This window comes from Mixophyes fleayi, chromosome 3, assembly GCF_038048845.1.
Source record: "Mixophyes fleayi isolate aMixFle1 chromosome 3, aMixFle1.hap1, whole genome shotgun sequence".
NCBI classification, from domain to species: Eukaryota; Metazoa; Chordata; class Amphibia; order Anura; family Limnodynastidae; genus Mixophyes; species Mixophyes fleayi.
In genome coordinates this window covers 18,797,852-18,819,690 of record NC_134404.1, presented here as the reverse complement: position 1 = coordinate 18,819,690, position 21,839 = coordinate 18,797,852, and the positions used below count along the sequence as shown (strand labels likewise).

Below are 21,839 nucleotides of genomic sequence, written 5' to 3'. Positions count from 1 at the left end.
AATAGGTGACAAAGCAAAATAAGATTATTCAGGGAAACCGGATGAGAGATCAATGAGCATATTGTTGCAAAAATAACAGTTCACCCCAAATCCAGCCATTGCCACTGATGCAGACTGCAGACACCCTCCCAGCAAAACACACTATATATGAAACTAGCCATTTACTGTACAAATCCATCTTATATGGACTATGACTTAACACACACACACCGTGCAAACCTAATGCAGACAATAAACTACAGCGCATTTCTTTCTGAGGCTGTTTTTTTTCCCTCCCTTGTCTCTTGTGATGGAGAGAAAGGGTTTCTAAGTGACATCATCCTCTTCCTATATGCAGTGTGTTACTCAGGCAGACTGAGTTTCCCCAGAAGATGCTGGCCAATCAGAGGGCCGGCTCCCCTGGCCAATGGGAGAGCTGAGAAGTGATGTCATGTTGAGAAGCCGGGCAGTGGTGCTGATGCTGGGATCCTCTATAAGGGATTTAATTCAGGGAGTTGAGCAGATTGAAGCACAGTGTTCCAGCAGACAAAGGTGAGTGAACAGGATTCTACATACAGGGCGACGTTTCCTGTGTACAGATAGATATTTAACCAATATGAACACAGATACAATATTCATGCATATATCATGGTATGTGGGGATTTAATATTAATTTGTGAATGTGACTTGTACAATGATGATATTTGGTGTTTGTTGTGAATTTCTCAGTCTCATTTAATTCCTAGTGCAACTGTCATATTATTACCACCGTGTTGGCTGTTCTGCGCAGGGTAATACTGAGTGACCAGCAGGGCTTAACATGTAGGGGCAGCTGTGTTGGCAGCGGGGGTGAGGGTAGTGTCATGCAGAGATCACACTGTGCTGCTTCCTAACTACTTCACACTGAGAGGTCTGGGAGCCTATCCTAAAATAACCCCCTCTGGAGTTAGCAGCCTGCGTGAAGGGGTTAAATTGACGTGTTGCATGTTTAACCACTTGGCAACCAGACACTATTGAGCTATTAATTGTTTTATTGATATTTATGGTCATAGAGTAAAGATATTCTTGTTTGTGTTATTGACATGTATTTATATAGTGGCTGTGTGGTGACACTTATCAGCGGTGTGTTTTTGGTACATTGTATAGTTTATACAGCCCGTTGTGTCTGCATATAATCTGTTACATTGTCACCCTGCCTGCGAGTAGTTACTGTGTCTGGCTGCATTCAGTATAACGCATGATGTCATTGACAGCTGGCCAGTCCCTGCCTGAGCAACGTGTCCCTACACTGGGGCGGTGTTTGATACTACTGTCATTCGCCCTACAAAACGCTGGGCTCTGGTGTATCCTCTACTCTGTAGCGGCTGGGTGGGGTTATATCATCTACTGACATAACCAGACCTTCAATGGTAACTGCTAACAAACTGGTTCAGCATTCAGTAAAACCCGTAATTTCCACAGGTATTACTAATGGCCCTGGAGCCTGCGCCTGTTGACTACACACAGTAGGAGCAGCCATTGTGTGGGTTGTGCCAGTATTCAGCCTATCCGGTACATCGCTATTCCCCGTCCATTAATTAGTTGCATTCTGACGGATATTGGTCCAGCCCACGCAATGGCCTCCACAGTAAGCAGGTGCCCTTTAAGGTGGCTGAGGAATGAAGACAAACTCCTCCCCAGGGGCTGGGGGCAGGGGGCACAGAACTAAGTCCTCTTTCCAGCATGATAGCAGGCCTCAGCCTAGGGACAGCCCAGTACCCGGTACCCTGTCTCCTATAGCTGTAGAGACCCACGGTCAGTATAAGATAATTACATAAGGATGATTCAGCCCTCATATAGCAAATGGTTAAACAGTTACAATATGGAAATAACAAAATACGTATATATAACTATATGGAAACAGCTATGTGTCAGGTGGACAGAGAGTCACAACCAGCAGCCCTGGTTCTCTAAGTCCGGACCTATGTTGTTCTAGCACAAAGCTGGGCCTGGTCTTAGACTAAGAGGGCGCTGTTGCTGCCATTGACGAAGCATGGCTACTGGAACTGGGGCTGCATGGTGGCACAGTGGTAAGCATTGTTGCCTCACAATTCTTAGGCCACAGGTTTGGTTGCAACCAGGGCCCTATCTGTACGGACTTTGTATATTCACCCCATGTTTGCTTGGGTTTCCTCCAGGTGCTCTGGTTTCCTCCCCCATGCCAAAAACATAACCTTAAGTCAATGTTGGTGTGTTTGTGTGGTGGAGGTAGGGACTGATTAAGCTGTAAAGTGCTGCAATCAGGGGAGCAGTGAGAGTTTGGGGTGGGTACAAATTTCCCAGGCTTCCTCCTGACTAATAAAATACTTATAATAATATAGAATGCCTGCTCAAATTCCCGGAATGTCCGGGATACTCCTGGATTCCAGATAGGTCTCCCGGACTCCCGGGAGAGCAGGCCATTCTCCCGCATCCTTCCCACTTCCTAGTGAATTGGGCAGGATTGGGGCCTCCATGACGGTATTTGCGGTGAATCGCGTCATTTTGGCCCTGCTACAAAATGATGCTTTCATGTCAGTTCAGTGATTTGCAGTGCCCCGCCCCCTTACGTCTCACACTTCACCTCCCTGGAGGGAAATAATAAAAAGTTGGTATGATCCATCTCCTTCCTTTCACTTGCTTAACATGCCGCTGGCACTAGAGATTGCCAAAAACAAGACAAAGCAAAAAGCTGAAAAATAAACAATTTCCGATATGCAAATAGTAATTTATAGATAATTTTTGCTTTATTGGACTTCAGTTCTGGTAGCGGCCGACTGAACTGAGCAGTAAATGTACTTAGGAGAACACCATTCATCTGGTGTGTTTTTTTATCTATAAGATCCATTATCTACATCTGCATGCTGTAACATTTCCTTCTAATAAAAACAGATACACGCTTTTACAGCACAGTATTCATTAAAGATTGGCTTGTTCCTTACCACACAATGAACAATGCACAATATCCGCCACACAGATCTTAATCCAAATTACTCAGCCACAATAGGACTATTAGACAGGGTTGTTGACGATTGTGGGCAACAGATAATGTATTGTTAGAATTGGTTTTGTTCTGTATTGGCTCCTTCCCCTCTTTGGGGTATAAACAAGGGACCTGCGGTACTTGGAGACACTTACAGACAGTGGGGTACAAATATAAAACAAAAAAAAAGCGATGCTGTGCAGAAATTCTCCAAAACCTGTTTCAGGTCCTACTCAACGATTATAATAATGTTGCGGCGCCAAACTCCGTTTGCAACAGTTCAGTCTTTGCAACAATCCTGGCACCTGGCTGAAAAAATGTTGCAAATCAAACCACTGAGGAATTTCTAAAGAAAAAGTCACTAGGGTAAAGAAAAGGTAAATGTACAATGAGAAATTTATCATACCTTGTCTGCAACAGTTACCCTAGTTTACCGTCACTGTAGTCTGCACTGGATTCTAAAAATGACTTTCCAGCCTCTCTGGGACTCCTGCCCCGTTTGGCACTGCACCAAAACATCTGAAACATCCAGTTATTTAGGGAAAGGTGAACTCAGGACATATTAGAAAGCAAAACAGCTCTCAGCCTATTACAGACAGGAGTGTTGAAATTTTCAAAACTGTTCTGAAGAATATTCATCCCATTCTGAACTTTACGCGTTTCGCCAGTGGAATGTGGTAGCAATCGTTCCCATTCCTACCCCAAGCACACCCCACAGTAGATGTAATTGACCGTTATTGTCCCACCTCTATCCAGAAACTATAAATTCTGTGAAATATGAATTGACAGCTAAGCCAAAATCATAGACCAGGCATAGAAGCGCCGGATTAAAGGCATAAGGAACACAATAATCTGATAAGTATGCCAGCTACTGGTCAGTCTTATGTAGAGGGGGTGATGTGTCTTGAGCAGGAAATTTGAATGCCCATTCGTAAACAGACTCATTACATGTTTGCTTGCATCTATTGCCGGACACGTGTGCAGAGAATAATAGTTCTGTGATTTCCTGTTATAGTGGAGAAATGATAAAACTATATATACTAGGAAATGAGTTTTGAATTAAATATCACGTTTTTCTTACAGGTGATATACCTCATCCTGCGCACCTCGTAGAAAACCAAACAAGGACCTCAGCACCATGACCTTGGCAGGTGAGAACCATTCACTCTAAGATAAACTTAGACCAACTCTCAGCTCTCCATCCTCTCTCAATTATAGGACCACTAAACCACAGGGTTTTATGTTGGAAATAGAGTCATTACTTTCACCTATATACCTAATGTATAGCAGTATTCCCAAAGCTGATGAGAAATTAAGATATTTCAGATAAAGCTGGAAATATTATAGTTTTTCATAAAGCAACTTGTATTGAGAAGTGTGGTTTTGATGAGGAAAAGTAATGTAAATAATATTCTGTCCTGCAGCTTATAAAGAGAAGATGAAGGAGCTCCCCCTAGTGTCACTTTTCTGTTCCTGCTTCCTCTCGGATCCTTTGAAAAAACAGACTTACAAGTATGATGGTGAGTTTGACATGTCGCGCGTTAGGTTGGGTGTCAGAGTGAGATTCACTTTCTGGTGTTTGCTGTTGGGTATTTTTTTTTTTTTATCAAATAATCTCTTTAAACGACCTCTTTTATTAATTGTTCTGGTAATTGCTCATTCCCCTGCCATCGCTATGTAGCAATCACTCATGCCTGCTTGGGATGCAGAGCTGCCAATCTTTCCCATCTCTTTATTCTGTGATTAGGTTTTCGTTGTAAACCTGCATTAAATCTAATGTGCCAATTAAGTGTTACTACTTAATTCCATACCCCACCATTGATGATCAGATGATTTGCAAACATATTTAGTTTTATTTTCTGCTTCCTTATGGTTGGAGCCAAATAGCAATCGTCAGCTTCCAGCAGCACTAAATTTGGGTACACACTTCAGTAATTTCATGCAGTTAGCGATCATTAGTGTACACGCTCCCTTGATCATATTTTAACGCACCAAAGCACATCGTATTGTTTGATTTGGTTTTATAAACTTCCTAAAAATCTAGATCAGCGATGGAACGATGTCAGGCAAATGTGGCAGTGTGCACGCACTCACGACCAGCAGTGTAGGCAGATTTCTGTACAGTGTGCAGTCAGTCTTTTCAGCAGATGGGTATGAGAGATTAAAGTAAATCGTATAGGTGTGTACACATGAATCAGCATGCACATCGAAACTTTCAGTCGTTGGTGAAATCGTTACAGAAATCGCTTCTGCATTAATTTTCTGTAGCTTTTAGGTGTCATGCGTTTTGCAAAGAGCAACAACATTGTTGCAACAATGTTTTTTATTTCATTTTAAAAAGTAACAGTCGTGCTGGCTTCCTGCCAAGTTAGGGAGGGGAGAATCATCTAAACTTTCTGTTCTCTCATGGCAGCGGACACCGTGGACCTCACGTGGTGCGTCATCTCAGACATGGAAGTCATAGAGTTAAACAAGCGAGCCTCTGGTCACGCCTTCGAAGTCATTCTAAAGCCACCTTCATTCGATGGGGTGCCGGAGCTTAACGGCTCGCTCCCCCAGCGGCGAGACCCCTCTCTGGAGGAGATCCAGAAAAGATTGGAAGCGGCTGAGGAAAGACGCAAGGTAAACGAGCAGGGGTGGATCAGACAGTGATAGTCTAGATAGTTAAAGCAATATTCAACTGGTCCTTTCGATCACTAGGCATGAGACACATACAGTCAGTATTGTACGGGATACACAGAGCAACTCTGCCTCATTTAAAGTGCACCTGACACCTATACGTTGTGGAGGCAGCTATTGTTGGCTGAACCAAAATTCTTGAAACTATTTCTAATAAATATTGATCCAGCTCAAAAAAAATGGCTGCCTCCACTGTTAGTAGGTGACGAGTATAATTTATTTTATCATGAATTTGCCCCCAGCTGCAATAATTAACTGCATTCCATGTATCATCTGAGATTGGGCAAACATTTCTTTTAATCCTTTTTCCATTTCAATATCAGGCCTTATACTAACCCTAAAGGATAATTCTAACTTTGTCCAGTAGTCCTCTCCCTCTATGCTGTGGTGGTCCGAAGGGATCTTAGACCTATACAAAGGAGGACCCGATCTGCTGCATCAGCTGTAAGAGATATTGAGGTCATTTTGACGCTTCTGCGCACCATCGTTATGACAGGTGAAAGCCCCAGCACCAATATTAAAAATGATGGAGCTTTCACATGTCGCAATACTAGGCTACGGCCTATACAGCTGAACCGGTTCCTTCTTTATGTTGACCTAATTCCATCCACCACCCCACAGCACAGAAGGAACGGGTTCCAGGGAAAGGACTCCTTCCAAACTGAAAAGTTGAACAAAAGTGGAATTATGTTTTTAGTGAGTCCCCAACACCCACATGAAAGTGATGTCCCTTATATGTGGAAAAGCCACCAGAGCAGCAAGAGAGATCTGTTTCTGCTCTCAGTGCTGAAAGATGTGGTGTAACCCGTGGAATGTGCTCCGGTCACGAAGGGATGAAATACCTGTCATGAAGGGATTGATGGAATAAATGATTGTAAATGTATCTTTGGTTATTCCAGTAGGGTTACGTATTAATCAATAAGACTGACACTAAAGCTCTCTGTTCTCTCTGAATAATGTAGTATCAGGAAGCCGAGCTTCTCAAGCACCTGGCGGAGAAGAGGGAACACGAACGGGAAGTCATTCAAAAAGCCATCGAGGAAAACAACAACTTCAGCAAAATGGCCAAGGAGAAGCTAACACAGAAGATGGAGGTCAACAAGGAGAACCGGGAAGCACATTTAGCCGCCATGCTCGAGCGTCTGCAGGAGAAGGTTAGTTAAAGGTTAGTTAAAGTGGTAACTACATGTTCTTCCCTTGTATTCAAGTCAATATCTTGTGTCTCCACATTCAAAAGTCCAACTCTACTGGTGGTACAGAAACGTCAAGTATTGGCTCTTCAACACCGAGAACAGCAGAGTCATGCAGACATCATGCAGACGTCTGGTAGACCAGTGCCTACATTGCAAGATGCAAGATCAGTAGTGTTGGTGAAGGTGGCATCTGATTTAATGGGCATCATGCCTTTCGATTCAGGGGCTGCGATCACCAACACTGCTGCTTCAACACCTCCTGCCGCCTACAGGACTCCACTGATTTGGTGATCTAATGTCACCATTGGGGTAAAGGTGGGGGCTTGAGGGAAGGGTTCTACCTCAGATGAGGCAAGGTGGAAATGGGAAAAGGAACTGTGTCGCTGTTTATGTTGAATTACTGACTTCTACTGACCAGATTACACCTTCTCATCCAGGGATGAATCAAGCTCCTCATCGCAAGGTTACTTAAGCTCTTGTCAAAGTCTTAATTCACTTTTGGATTCCAGTGGTCAGTATCTGGGTCTACTAGCAGGTGTGGTCATAGGCTCCCCGAATGCCCTCATTGTAATTTATCAAATCTCTCCACCCCAGTCCTCCAACAATCATGCAGAAGTGAATTGTTCCTATAGCGGAAAAATATCTAAGCATGACCTCCTAGGTGTAATGCAATCTACCAGCGGTCTTTGTCACTGACCATATTGAATAAATGGCTCTATATAGTTTTTAATAAGACCCTGTATAAGATTACAATATATATTAGGGAGTTTTAGGGTGGTAGCCCAGTGCCCCAGATCTTTTTTTCAATTCAGTGGTGCAACTATTGCCTTGACAATTGGTAAAGTGAACTTACGGTGAAGGCTTTAATGGATATTCCAAGAAACTTGGGGCTAGATTTACTAAGCTGCGTGTTTGAAAAAGTGGGGATGTTGCCTATAGCAACCAATCAGGATCTAGCTTTCATTTGTTTAGTATTTTCTACAAAATGACATCTAGAATCTGATTGGTTGCTATAGGAAACATCCCCACTTTTTCAAACCCGCAGCTTAGTAAATCTAGCCCTTGGTGTTTATTTCAAAATGGAACTTATAATACGCTAGGACCATGAGACTTGGTCGGACTGAACAAAATAACAAAAAAAAAACATTTATTGGGCCAACATTTAAATACAAAGGGCGTCATATAGAGCTGGACGCCTTTGCGTAAAAAAAAGTGAATTTTCGCGTCTATTTTGCATTGTGCATATCTTACAATACATGCAATTGTAAATTAACACATAAAGGTGTCCGCATGAAGATACGTTTAAGACGTATCAAGATGCTCTTTAAGCGTATCATCCTGCGGCGGTATAGATGACATACCGTTAATTCACTTTCTTTGCACAATTCATCATCACCAACTTGATGAATGTAAACTGCAATAAATAAATAAAAGATAGACTTCAGTATTTTGTTTCTGTTGCACTACTAGTCCCAGGAAGCCCTGGCCGCCCTACACTGCTTGGGTATACTGGCCCATGTAGAACTACAAGTGCCAGTGTACCCATGTCCGCCGGAGCATGCTGGTTGTTGTCGAACTACAAGTGCCAGCATGCCGCTGGCACCTCTACTGCACCAGGAAAAATATAGTGTTAAATAGAAACGCTGACAGGGGGGGGCAGGGTGAGGCATATTGAGTCGTTTTGGCCCAGTCCACCATGACGTAATGCCACGGAGCGGGGCCAACATTGCGCAGTTTGTGATGAATTGCATTAGCGAGGTCTAAATTGGAGTAAATGAATAATAAAAAAACAACATGAAAAAGTGAGTGCATAGTTCCTTTATGTGATAATGAAATAAAGACCAAGGAGTATATTTACTAAACTGCGGCTTTGAAAAAGTGGAGATGTTGCCTATAGCAACCAATCAGATTCTAAATTTCATTTATTTAGTACATTCTACAAAATGATAGCTAGAATCTGATTGGTTGCTATAGGCAACATCTCCACTTTTTCAAAGCCGCAGTTTAGTAAATATACCCCCAACACTGAGAGCAGGGTTTATTGAATAGCTGTGCGGTAATCAGAACGTCTGTCTCTTCTCTCCAGGATAAACACGCAGAAGAAGTGAGGAAAAACAAAGAACTTAAGGAAGAGGCTTCGAGGTAGAAAGTGACGTCTTTCACGATTTGGACAGTGGACTCCGCGGGTGCCTGAGCTGCTCAGCACAACGTTAAGGGACCGAGACTCTTTTGCTTTTATTTGTTTGTGACTGTCCAGAGATGACCGACGAAGCCACCTTTTTTCAAGAAGCTTAGGGCGGGATTTGGGATGATGTAACGGGAGGGGATGGCCATTTCATCTACAAGTCCGAAAGAGTTGTACCCATGAACCCGGCCTTCGACGTTATCTTCATGTCAATACGAGTGTAAGTCAATAAACCAGCTTGCTACGAAGGGGATTGCGCTGGAGGTGTTTATACTACGGCAGCGCTAATGAACCAACGCTCTGTGTCCGCAATAGAGAGGGCTGTGTAACGGCACAAATTTTATATGTCTACCATTATCATCAATACATTAATACCAGGTTACCCCACTGCCTCTGTGTCATTACTCAGACATACGTGCCTATTGTGTATTATTAATTAGCCACGGTCAGGACCTTCTCCTGCTTGGTCTGGTAGGGCGCTACAGTAATTATACTGATAATTAGTCATAACGTACTGACATTTTCATGTGTCAGTAAGAAAAAACTAGAGGTCAGTAAAACTGGGACATCTCACTGGCACTGCTAAAATACACAAGACAAACCAAACCAAAGGATCTTGGGTAATTGCAAGCTTAAGATCCAATTTATGATCTTCTCAGATAATCTCTGTCTCTTACTACAGTAATTTCAGTTTTGAAAAATGTTATTGTAACCTGACACTGCCACTAAATCCCTAGAAGGCTGCCAAAAAACAGTGTTTTTCAAGTTTAACAACCAGTAACTGTCCCCGCAAAAGCTAAATTGAGCTTTAAAAGGTTTTTGTTTGCTTCTCTAAGGTGTGTTGGTCTAGACCAGGGGTCCTCAAACTTTTTAAACAGGGGGCCAGTTCACTGTCCCTCAGACCGTTGGAGGGCCGGACTATCGTAAAAACAAAAACTATGAACTAATTCCTATGCACACTGCATATATCTTATTTTGAAGTGAAGAAACAAAACGGGAACAAATATAATATTTAAAATGAAGTAAAGTTAAATCAACAAATTTACCAGTATTTCAATGGGAACTATGGGCCTGCTTTTGGCTAATGAGATGGTCAATGTCTGGTTCCATATTTGTCACTGCTAGTCGTGACAAGTGATGCAAGTGTGCATCCGTTAGTCTTGATCTGGTTGGAGATTTCAAATGTTTCATTCTAGAAAAAGTGTTCACAGACGCAAGTGCTGCCAAAGATTGTTGCCATTTTGAGTGCATGGTTCCTGAGATGAGGATATGTCTGAGGGGAGAGATGCATAGAAATTATGAAGACTGCTTGACCTGAATGCGTCTTTCAGAGAGTCACAATTCTGCAGTTCAGCCAGTTCCATTTGGTAAATTGTATCCACATTTTCAATGTCAATAGAAAATGGGTTACAGAAAAGCTGTATGTCCTGTTCATGGAGATGAAGCTCTTTAAATCTAAATTGGAACTCCTTTTGCAACTTTTCCAGTGAATCCACAGGTTTTGTTTGGGAATGCAATCAATGGTTTTTCCGCTAACAGATTTTGAGTTGTGGGGAGATGGCAGAAGTTTTCCTCCTCCACTTGTTTGATGAGGAGGCCTAATTTTACTTCAAATGCTTTGACATGTGATTGCGATTGCATATCACAGATGAGCTTCCCCTTTCCTTGAAGTTGCATATTGAAATTGTTGAGTAGCTCTGTTACATCTGTCAGAAAGGCAAGGTGCCATTTCCATTCTGCATCATTGAGCTCTGGTACTTCTTTGTTTTTTGAAAGCAGAAAAGTTGTAATCTGTGGAAGTAAGTCATAGAAATGTTTCAAAACTCTCCCTCGACTCAGCCAACGGACTTCTGTGTGATACAGAACATCTTCATAGTCAACATTTAGCTCAGACAGAAATTCCTGAAATTGTCTGAGGTTTAGTGCATGAGCTCTAATAAAGTTAACACAAGATACCACAATTTTCATAACACTTCAGTGATTTACTACACAGCGCTTGTTGGTGGATGAGGCAGTGTATGGCTATTGGATGAGAATGGTTATGTTTGTCCATCTCTTGGTTAATGCGAGCAATTACACCTTTCTTAGACCCCCACCATGCTAGGAGCACCATCAGTTGTCATACTGGCTAGTTTAGCCCAGTCCAGCTCCAAACCATTCATAGTTTGGCAAACCTTTTCATAGATATCCTCTCCTGTAGTTGTTCCTTTGATGCTTTGCAGTGCAGCAAACTCTTCTGTGACTCCGAAATAATCATTCGTCCCACGAATAAAGATTAGAAGTTGTGCAGAATCAGGAACATCATTGCTTTCGTCGAGTGCCAAGGAAAAATATGAAAGTTTTTTTGTGGAGTTTTGCAAATGCTGATGCAAATTGTCTCCCATTTCTTCAATCCTCCGTGTAATTGTAGGTCCTGAAAGACTCACTGTACTAAAAAAAATCGGCCTTCTCTGGACACATCTCTTTGGCAGCAGAAAGGAGGCATTCTTTAACAAAATCTCCCTCCACGAATGGTCTGCCAGAGCGTGCTATTAGCTTGGCAACTTGGAAACTTGCTCGCAGTGATGAAATATTTAGCTGCTTCACAAAAGTATTTTGCTGAGTTGTCAATGTATTTTTCAGTTTTAATATTTTATCTTTTCTCACTTCTCCAACCAAACAATCATATTTATCTTCATGTTGAGTTTCATAGTGTCGACGCAAATTATATTCTTTGAACACAGACACTATATTCTGGCATATCAGACATACAGCTCTTTCCTTGTACTGCATGAAAAGTAATCATAAGTCCACTGTTCTTTGAATATCCTACACTCCGAGTCAATTTTTCTTTTTCTTGACATCATTGTTTCCTAGGGATTCCAAATCGCTATTAGTAAAATACCAATATATATATATATATATATATATATATATATATATATATACACATATATATATATATATATATATATATATATATATATATATATATACACACAGCGCTACAATAACAATATACCAGCAATAACTTTGCCCACACAGAGACATACAGACTGCAATGCCCATCATTGCAGTCTGATTGGTGAAACTCCGCTTTTACCTCAGGCTCACACTGAGGTAATAATGCTCCCAACTTCCTCCAAGCTGCCTCTGCGCTGTGATGCCTCCGTTTCCCGCACTCTTTCTCCCGCTCTTCGCGCTCCCGCTTCCGACCTTCACTGCCCACAAGTCAGCGCTCAGGCGGCCCTCCCAAATGCCCTGGCTTCCTCTGAATCCTGGGAGATGAGTTGTAGTTCAGCTGCGCTGTTCGGTTCCTCTCACCGCCTGAAGCTAGATTGCAGCCAGACAACAATTCTCATGATCCAGTGCTCCAGCCGGCCAGCCAATCGGCCGCCGCCCCCTCTCCCTCTTCCACCACTGACCGTCCTTCTCATGTAAAAAAAATGACAGACAGGCAGGGGCGGCATAAACACCCGGAGGCCATATAAATGTCCGCAGCGGGCCATAGTTTGAGGACCCCTGGTCTAGAGTCTGGTCTTTTCATCTGTGGCTTGTCCATTAGGCACCCAGTTCACTAGCCACTCAGATATTCAGAATGTCACAGCACAGCCAATCAGATCATTGGAATGTGCAAGGTGTGATGTCTGCGTGCCACATCCCTGACAATTGAATCTACCCCTTAGAGTTATATAGTAGAAGAAGCAGGGTCCCCCAGCAGCACAGAGTATATCAAGAGATGAGTGATGTGTTAGTGAGGACAGGGCTGCATGTGACAGGGGCAGTGACATGATGTGAGGAGGGGAATGGAGGCAGCTGGAAGCCACAGACTGAGAGTTATATAGTGGAAGGAGCAGGGTCCCCAGCAGCACAGAGTATATCAGGAGATGAGTGATGTGTTAGTGAGGACAGGGCTGCATGTGACAGGGGCAGTGACATGATGTGAGGAGGGGAATGGAGGCAGCAGGAAGCCACAGACTGAGAGTTATATAGTGGAAGGAGCAGGGTCCCCAGCAGCACAGAGTATATCAGGAAATGAGTGATGTGTTAGTGAGGACAGGGCTGCATGTGACAGGGGCAGTGACATGCTGTGAGGAGGGGAATGGAGGCAGCAGGAAGCCACAGACTGAGAGTTATATAGTGGAAGGAGCAGGGTCCCCCAGCAGCACAGAGTATATCAAGAGATGAGTGATGTGTTAGTGAGCACAGGGCTGCATGTGACAGGGGCAGTGACATGATGTGAGGAGGGGAATGGACTCAGCAGGAAGCCACAGACTGAGAGTTATATAGTGGAAGGAGCAGGGTCTCCCAGCAGCACAGAGTATATCAGGAGATGAGTGATGTGTTAGTGAGGACAGGGCTGCATGTGACAGGGGCAGTGACATGATGTGAGGAGGGGAATGGACTCAGCAGGAAGCCACAGACTGAGAGTTATATAGTGGAAGGAGCAGGGTCCCCCAGCAGCACAGAGTAGTGATGTGAAGTGCTTGTCAGACTGATGCAGGGAAATCTTGGTGTCAAACAAATCTTTATGTGAAATAGAGTTCATGTATTCAATTTGTTTCACATAGTGATGGAACTTGAAATTATTGAGTCATACAGCAAAACTGCACCAACAAGATATCAATTCTGCTCCACCATTAAGGATTAATTACATTTTTAACGTTACCTAAGGGACACATGCGCCTGAACTATATATATATATATGCTTTTAGTTGTGCACCACTAGCTGCCATGCCTGGTTGCTGACTGAATGAATCAATATACAGCCAGGCTGAGAACTCCCTAGAGGCACATATTTCCTCTGGCTCCCTACAATGATGAGCTCTATTGCAGTTTCACAGTCTGCTCTAGCTATAGCAAGCCATGTTTTCCATTAGTTCCCTTGTACACTCCATCAAAAAAAATTTGGGGCTAATATTTCCATTTTTGTGAGGATACTGCCCTCTACTGTCAGTTATATAGAATGTCACGTGGGGGTCTGGATTTGCCTTTTGGAAGGAAGTGACATGCTTCAACTTCTTTCATAGTCTTTTCACCATGAAATAGTTAATTAATGTTAATGTTAATTAATGTCAGTATATTTTTTTTCTATTTATTCCCATTTTCTATTTGGAACATATATAAAACATATTACTTATACAATTATTATAAAGATAAACGCCTGTTCTCACCCTTTACAAACATAACCCCATGTTATTGTAAATGTTTACTGAATAGCCTCAAAAATATGTTGGGTTATACTGATTGCCACTAATGCCTGTAAAATTATTAAATGTAGCCACTAATCTGACTAAATCTATACAAAGTCACTGCTTATGCATTTAAATGTTTTAAAAATACCCTTTCTGATTAGTTTTGTATACATTTTATAGGTCGCTAATACATTTATTGTTACTTTGAATTATATTTACAGGGACAAACACGGGATTTGTAGAGGGGGCTTTCCACACCACGCCACCAGTGGGCGTGACCAACATGCATGGGGGCGTGGCTATAATATTAGACAGTGCTTGGCTGCTCTCCAACTCTTCCTATCCCCATAATATACATGGGCAATGCTGCATGCACTACTTTTAGGTGCACGCAGCTCTCCCTTTTTAAGCAGAGCTGTGTGAAGCGGGAGCAGGGTCCAGCCACCTCAATTATACAGTGCCCCAGGCTTGGAGGGGGTTTCCAGGCACTAGGAAACCCCCCTCGGTTTGCCCATGATTTAACAGACTGTATCACCCCTTAATCCTGGGGTACCAGAGGTTGGTAAACTAGGATACATTTTATTTGAGATTATTATTATAGTGTTTAGAAAGTGTCAACAACGTAGCTCTGAACAATTTGTAGGATGTAGACCAGTAGTGGGCAACAGACGATCCACGGCCACCAGCGGGCCACAGAGCCTTCACCTGTGGCCCCCCACTCTGATAAGTCACGTGGCCTCCTCTGCACAGTGCAGGGAGGTCACGTGGCATACCCTCCTTCCTCTGTGTGACCCCTTTGAAGGCTGGAGGACCGCACATCTCCAAAAATTTCACGCCGCCCCTCAATGAAGTAGACAGATACATACTAGTACAAAGGCCTGAAAGGATCCACGGATTCAATCTCAAAGTAGATTTTTCCGCAGACGTGTAATAAGACAGCCAGGTGAAGGAGACCTAACACAGAAATCTATGAATCACTTTTATGTTTGAGCTGTTTTCCTGCTCCTTGTAGTCTAAGCAAAACTTCTGCTTGTGTGACAACATCTAGAGAATTCACATCAACAGGACAGCATCTTTTTTTTTTAAAAAAAGTGCTACTTTTTCCTTGAGAAATAAAATAACAGCAGAAGCCTTTTGTAGGACACTTATCCTTTACGTGGTTTAGGTGGATCAGGGTGTGGTTTGGGCAGATCTTGAGTGGGGCTTATTACTTTGTGGGTTTGCTTCCTAAACTGCAAGTATGCTCCTGAATAATCAGTTAGGGCTTATTTACTAACACTGCATTAAGTTGGCGCTGTTCCACAGTAAGCAATGAGCATTAGCTTTCAGTTTTAAGTGCAAAATAGAAAATGAGATCTAGGGCTAGATTTACTCAGCTGCAGGTTTGAAAAAGTGGAGATGTTGCCTATAGCAACCAATCAGATTCTAGCTGTCATTTATTTAGTACATTCTACAAAATGATAGCTAGAATCTGATTGGTGGCTATAGGCAACATCTGCACTATTTCAAACCCGCAGTTTAGTAAATCTAGCTCTAAATCTCAATGCGGCACAACTTAGGAGGCGTAGTGAGGATGTTAATCGGTAAAAACACAGCGCTCTCATCTTATTACCAGCCAGGAAGGTTACCTTTACCAGCATGGCGGAGACTGTGTCCTCTCTGCCAGTCCGTGTCTTTGCTACGTGGTTACCGCTTATCCTCATGTATACACCTGTTGACTGACACATTGACCCTGCTTCTGCTGTACCCCCATGTTTCCTGTGCTGATCACCTGATCACCTACCTCCTTTGTCTCCCCATGGCTCTTCCATCTGCTGGCATATCTTGCCCCTTGTTTGCCCACCTCGACTCTTCTGCAGACCGATGTCTTAATGCCTCTGTTATACCCCTTGTCTCTCCTGCCCCTTGTCTCAAATATGACCCCTCCCGTGTCTCTTATGTTTGCTATTATCTTACTCTGCCAATGCCCCCTTCTCCCAACGGTTATTGTGCCCAATTGCTTCATTGTCCCACTTTTTATCTCCAGAGACACCTATTTACCTTCATGTTCCCTCTTTGCCACTGTCAAATGCCATTAAGGGTCACTTACAAACTAACAAAAAATGGCCAATGCAAGTGCTTGTTTTGGGATGTTACGTGTGCTCTATTGTGCAACCGAACACATTTTTACAGGTAAGCACACAGATTTACGGGCCAACATGGCTGTAACTGTGAGGGGAGGGGATGTTTTCATTATCTAAGAGAAGGAGATGGGGGATCGGGGTGATCCTTGCTATGTGTGGATTAGACACACAAGCCCATGCAGATTTGCAAATGAGATTACATTTTGCAGGACCAGATCCTCTAAATTAGCCAGCACTGGTGGAGAATGTGATTAGAGAGGGGGTCCCTGTTTTATGGGTAAGAGTGAAAGTACATGTATTCTATAGCTGGCTAAAACCCACCCCATAACCTGTACTTACGATAGGTTGCATTGTGTACAGTCTAGTTGAACTTTTGCAAGAAAGCCTATTGCTAAGCCAATGTCCACCATTGTGATAACACCATACAAGCACGCACATGTTATACAATAATACAATCCTGATGACCTCCCCCCTACACTATTGATTAATGTAAGACATAAACTGAACAGTCATTTTGTAGAAAACGTTGAAATGAATGAAGGGTGTTTGTACAGTTGGAGCAGGTTGGATCTTGTTTTGACAGTCTCTTACAGCTTCCACTATGCGCAATTCCTCAAGTACCTGTCAACCTGCAAATATATTAAGATATATTAGTTTTACAAGGGCTGTTTTGCAAAGACCGGGTAGTCTATGGGGTCAGCGCAATTGTTAGGAGCCGAAAAGCAAAACCTTTCACTAAACTGACGTTTTTCTCCATCATCTCTGGATAATTAAAGCAGAGGACAGACAGGTCCGGGAGGTTCAGCCAAGAGGCAGATTACTTCTTCCCTGGTTCCTTCTCTGCTGGGTCCTAGCCAGAGCTGGATTAAGGCTCTGGGGGGCCTGGGACACTTTCAACAGGGGGGCCCCAATGATGTAACATGGTTATCATTTTAGACAAATTTTAGACAAATACACAGGCAATACCAGGTACACGCAGCTCTGCCTTCACGAGCAGTACAGTGTAAAGCATCCCATACCTCCCAACTGTCCTTGTTGTAGGACCAAATCCTGACTAAGTGAGACAGTCACCCAAATTCGGGGCTGCACTACCAGATTTAGGACAGTTGGTAGACTGTCCTGCTCTCTCCTACCTGTTCTTGTCACTTTCACCACCTGTGGCTGCTGCTGTCTTTAGATCAGTTGCTGCTTGTCTGGATCCTGGAATGTTGGAGGCCCTATTTGGAAACATGAGATTTAGAAAACTACAACCAGCGCTAAATCAATAGCACCCACATTTTAGAATTATGCCTCCCTCCAGTCCCAACATTAAAATAATAATATTCACATTTGCTAAATAGATTTATTTCCCTCCAACCAGCCCTGACATTAAAATAATTGTATTTCCATTTAATATATCATCATCATCATATATTTATATAGTGCCAACATATTCCGTAGCACTTATATATATAAATCTATTTCCCTCCCTCCAAACAGCCCCAATAATAAATTAATAGCATTTATGTTTAATAAATATAGCCATTTCCCACAACCACCCCCAGCATTAAATAATTCATATTCACAATTAACAAATAGCCCTCTTCCCCAAACTCAGCCCCACATTCAATTAATAGTCCCAAACCACCCCAGCATTATATTAAAGATCCAATCACCCCATATTAAATTGATAGGCCCCACTATTAAATTAAATAGCCCCAGCTGTAAATTAAATTGCCCCACCATCACCCCACAAATAAAATAAAACCTATTAAATAATTTGCCCCCACCTGCACTTCACCATTAAATAGCCTATCTCCCACAATATATTAATATACCCACCCACACACATTATATTAACATTGCCCCTAACACGCACATTATATTAATATACCTCCCCGACACACACTCACACACACATTATATTAACATACTCCCCCCCTTGACACACATTGTATGAACATACTCCCACCCCTTTACACACACACATTCACACACATTACATTAATATCCCCCCTCACTTACCGTGTTCCATCCACATGTGCTGTCTGGTCTTGCTGCTCTTTACACACCTGTCACGTGGTGCACATCCCATATGACACTGGGTCTCTCTGAGGCTACATATAGAGGAAGGGAGTGAGGGGCGACGGATTGGAAGGATCTGCGTCCAATGATGGTATGGTGGCTCATCCCGGAGGAGGGGCCAGCCACCAAGTAATAGAGACTTGGGGGTAAATGTATCAAGCTGAGAGTTTTCCAGCGGGTTTGAAAAGTGGAGATGTTGCCTATAGCAACCAATCAGATTCTAACTGTCATTTTGTAGAGTGTACTAAATAAATGATAGATAGAATCTGATTGGTTGCTATAGGCAACATCTCCACTTTTCAAACCCCGCCAGGAAACTCTCAGCTTGATACATTTACCCCTTGGGCCCGACCCCACACCGGTCCAACATAGTCTTTTTCCTGTCCAGCCCGCCTACCCCTGGCCGGGGGCCCCCCTGACATAGGGGGACCCGGGGCACAGTGCCACGTGCCCCCCCTTTAATCCGGCCCTGGTCCTAGCTTCTCTGCTCCATCCTGTCTTTACTCAACTGTGTTTAAAAATATATAAAATGCGTGTTATCGATATATTTATAGGGTGTTGAATAGGAGAAAATAATCCTTTTCACACAGAAAACTTACAGTGTTGCTTTCGCATAGATTTAAATTTAGTGATCTCACTTATATTTATCTTAACACATTCTCTGGCTACAGTGACTCAGTGGTGAGCTATTTCTGTGCAGCAAAAAATATATGTTTATCCAGTGGTCGAAGGTGAAATTTAGAAGTGGCGGTATGGAAAATGTAAGTGACTGGAAGGTTTCCCAGCAGAATATTGCCCAACGTACCACAATGCCTCCACCGTCATGCCTTCAACCCATAATGCATCCAGGTGCCATCTCTTCCCCAGGTAAATGACGCACCCGGCCTTCCACATCAGACCAGGCCAACGTCTTCCATTGCTCAGCAGTTTGCGCTACAGTAGCTCTTCTGTGGGATTGGACCAGACGGGCTAACCTGCGCTCCCCACGTGCATCAATGAGCCTTGGGGGCCCCTGACCCTGTCACTGGTTGCCCTTTCTTGGACCACTTTGGTTGGTACTCACCACTGCATCCTGGGAACACCCCCCCAACACCTGCCATTTTGGAGTTGCTCTGACCCAGTCCTCTAGCCATCACAATTTGGCCCTTGTCAAAGTCACTTAGATCCTTACATTTGCCCATTTTTCCTGCTTCCAACACATCAGCTTCAAGAACTGACTGTTCAATTGCTGCCTAATACATCCCACCCCTTAACAGATACCATTGTAACAAGATTATCAGTATTCACTTCACTTCACTTGTCAGTGGTGTCAATGTTGTGGCTGATTGGTGTATGTCTTGCTGTACATAACCTTGGAACAATAAGTATAATATTTCCACAACAATCAAGAGAGTTCGGTATTATCTCTGTTGATATTTCAGCACTACCTATAAATTACCACTTTAAAGAGAGGTGTAGCGTTTAGTGGTCCTCCAGCAGGCATGAGAAGTGCTAAAAGACAATAAACACTCATTGGTTTTCATTTTAGCATCTACACGGTCATGTATATATATATATATATATATATATATATATATATATATATATATATAACTATCTGGCTCTTCTCTTCAGGATCCAGGTAGGACTGCACATAAACATATTCGTCCTCATATTGTTGCTGATATGTCTGCATAACTTTAGCTAGTTGACTTCTTCTGCCTGCCTGCCACACATCAGCAAATTACTTTCTAAACCCTGCCCATCTGTGTGCCAGCTTCAACCTTTGTTTAACTTCTTCTAACCTCACCATGTGGGACTATTTCCATGACGAGTGGTTATTTCAGCAGCAAATGATGACTACTTTTCTCTAAAATAGTTTTAGGGTTTAGCAATACAGAAATATTGTACCACATGTTCAGCCATAGTGTTCGGATTCTGCTCCTGTTTCCCTCTGTGTGTGAGAGCTGCTTCCTTTCAAGTAGTTGGAGATGTAATGCAAGTGTTCTACCTACATGTCTTAGGGTTCTGCTGTTAGATGTCAGGTTCTGCTGTATTTCCCTGTGTATGAGAGCTCTCTGCTTTCAATTAGGCTGAGCTGTATTGCAGGTGTGTAACCTACATTATCCTGATTGGTTGCCTGTATTATTTAAGGCCTGTGCTGACACTTCATCTTTGCCAGTGATAGCTGGTTCCTTCTAATGGTAGCATCCTGGTTCCTTTGCTGTATTATTCTGAGTCTGCTTTCTGGCTCTGATCCCTGGCTACGTCTCACTACGATTCTGGTTCTGATTCCTGGCTACGTCTGACTATGATTCTGGTTCTGATCCCTGGCTACGTCTGACTATGATTCTGGTTCTGATCCCTGGCTACGTCTGCCTGCGATTCTGGTTCTGATCCCAGGCTACATCTGACTATGATTTTGGTTCTGATCCCTGACTACATCTAAATAAGATTCTGGTTCTGATCCCTGGCTACATCTGACTACGATTCTGGTTCTGACCCTTGGCTACGTCTGACTATGATTCTGGTTCTGATCCCTGGCTACGTCTGACTATGATTCTGGTTCTGATCCCTGGCTACGTCTGCCTGCGATTCTGGTTCTGATCCCTGGCTACATCTGACTATGATTTTGGTTCTGATCCCTGACTACATCTAAATAAGATTCTGGTTCTGATCCCTGGCTACATCTGACTACGATTCTGGTTCTGACCCTTGGCTACATCTGACTATGATTCTGGTTCTAACCCTAGGCTATGTCCGACTACGATTCTGGTTCTAATCCCTACCTACATCTGACTATGATTCTTGTTCTGATCCCTGGCTACGTCTGACTATGATTCTTGTTCTGATCCCTGGCTACGTCTGACTATGATTCTGGTTCTGATCCCTGGCTACGTCTGACTATGATTCTGGTTCTGACCCTTGGCTATGTCCCACTACGATTCTGGTTCTAATCCCTACCTACATCTGACTATGATTCTGGTTCTGATCCCTGGCTACGTCTGACTATGATTCTGGTTCTGATCCCTGGCTACGTCTGACTATGATTCTGGTTCTGACCCTTGGCTATGTCCGACTACGATTCTGGTTCTAATCACTACCTACATCTGACTATGATTCTGGCTCTAATCCCTACCTACATCTGACTATGATTCTGGTTCTGATCCCTGGCTATGTCTGACTACGATTCTGGCTCTAATCCCTACCTACATCTGACTATGATTCTGGTACTGATCCCTGGCTATGTCTGACTACGATTCTGGCTCTAATCCCTACCTACATCTGACTATGCTTGTGGTTCTGATCCCTGGCTACGTCTGACAATGATTCTGGTTCTGACCCTTGGCTATGTCTGACTACGATTCTGGCTCTGATTCCTGGCTACGCCTGACTACGATTCTGGTTCTGATCCCTGGCTACGTCTGACTACGATTCTGGTTCTGATCCCTGGCTATGTCT

General features: G+C 43.1%; 1 protein-coding gene across 2 annotated transcripts; it reads left to right on the top strand.

Annotated features, from left to right (window-relative positions):
• Window positions 1–428: 428 nt before the first annotated feature.
• Window positions 429–9,419, top strand: STMN4 (stathmin 4). 2 transcript variants are annotated; one of them, XM_075201160.1, is made up of 6 exons: window positions 429–531; window positions 4,064–4,131; window positions 4,405–4,500; window positions 5,394–5,602; window positions 6,622–6,813; window positions 8,939–9,419. In XM_075201160.1, the coding sequence occupies exons 2-6, from the start codon at window positions 4,119–4,121 to the stop codon at window positions 8,996–8,998; spliced, it is 570 nt and encodes a 189-aa protein (XP_075057261.1). In that variant the 5' UTR covers window positions 429–531; window positions 4,064–4,118; the 3' UTR covers window positions 8,999–9,419. The 2 variants fall into 2 exon arrangements, with proteins under 2 accessions (XP_075057261.1, XP_075057262.1); XM_075201161.1 differs by having other exon boundaries at window positions 6,622–6,824.
• Window positions 9,420–21,839: the final 12,420 nt, after the last annotated feature.

What these genes read in the sequence shown, in the direction of transcription:
- STMN4 (XM_075201160.1), top strand. An exon ending in CGGCTGAGGAAAGACGCAAG is followed by an intron (nt 5,603 to 6,621) that starts GTAAACGAGCAG and finishes TGAATAATGTAG; the next exon opens with TATCAGGAAGCCGAGCTTCT. An exon ending in TCGAGCGTCTGCAGGAGAAG is followed by an intron (nt 6,814 to 8,938) that starts GTTAGTTAAAGG and finishes TCTTCTCTCCAG; the next exon opens with GATAAACACGCAGAAGAAGT.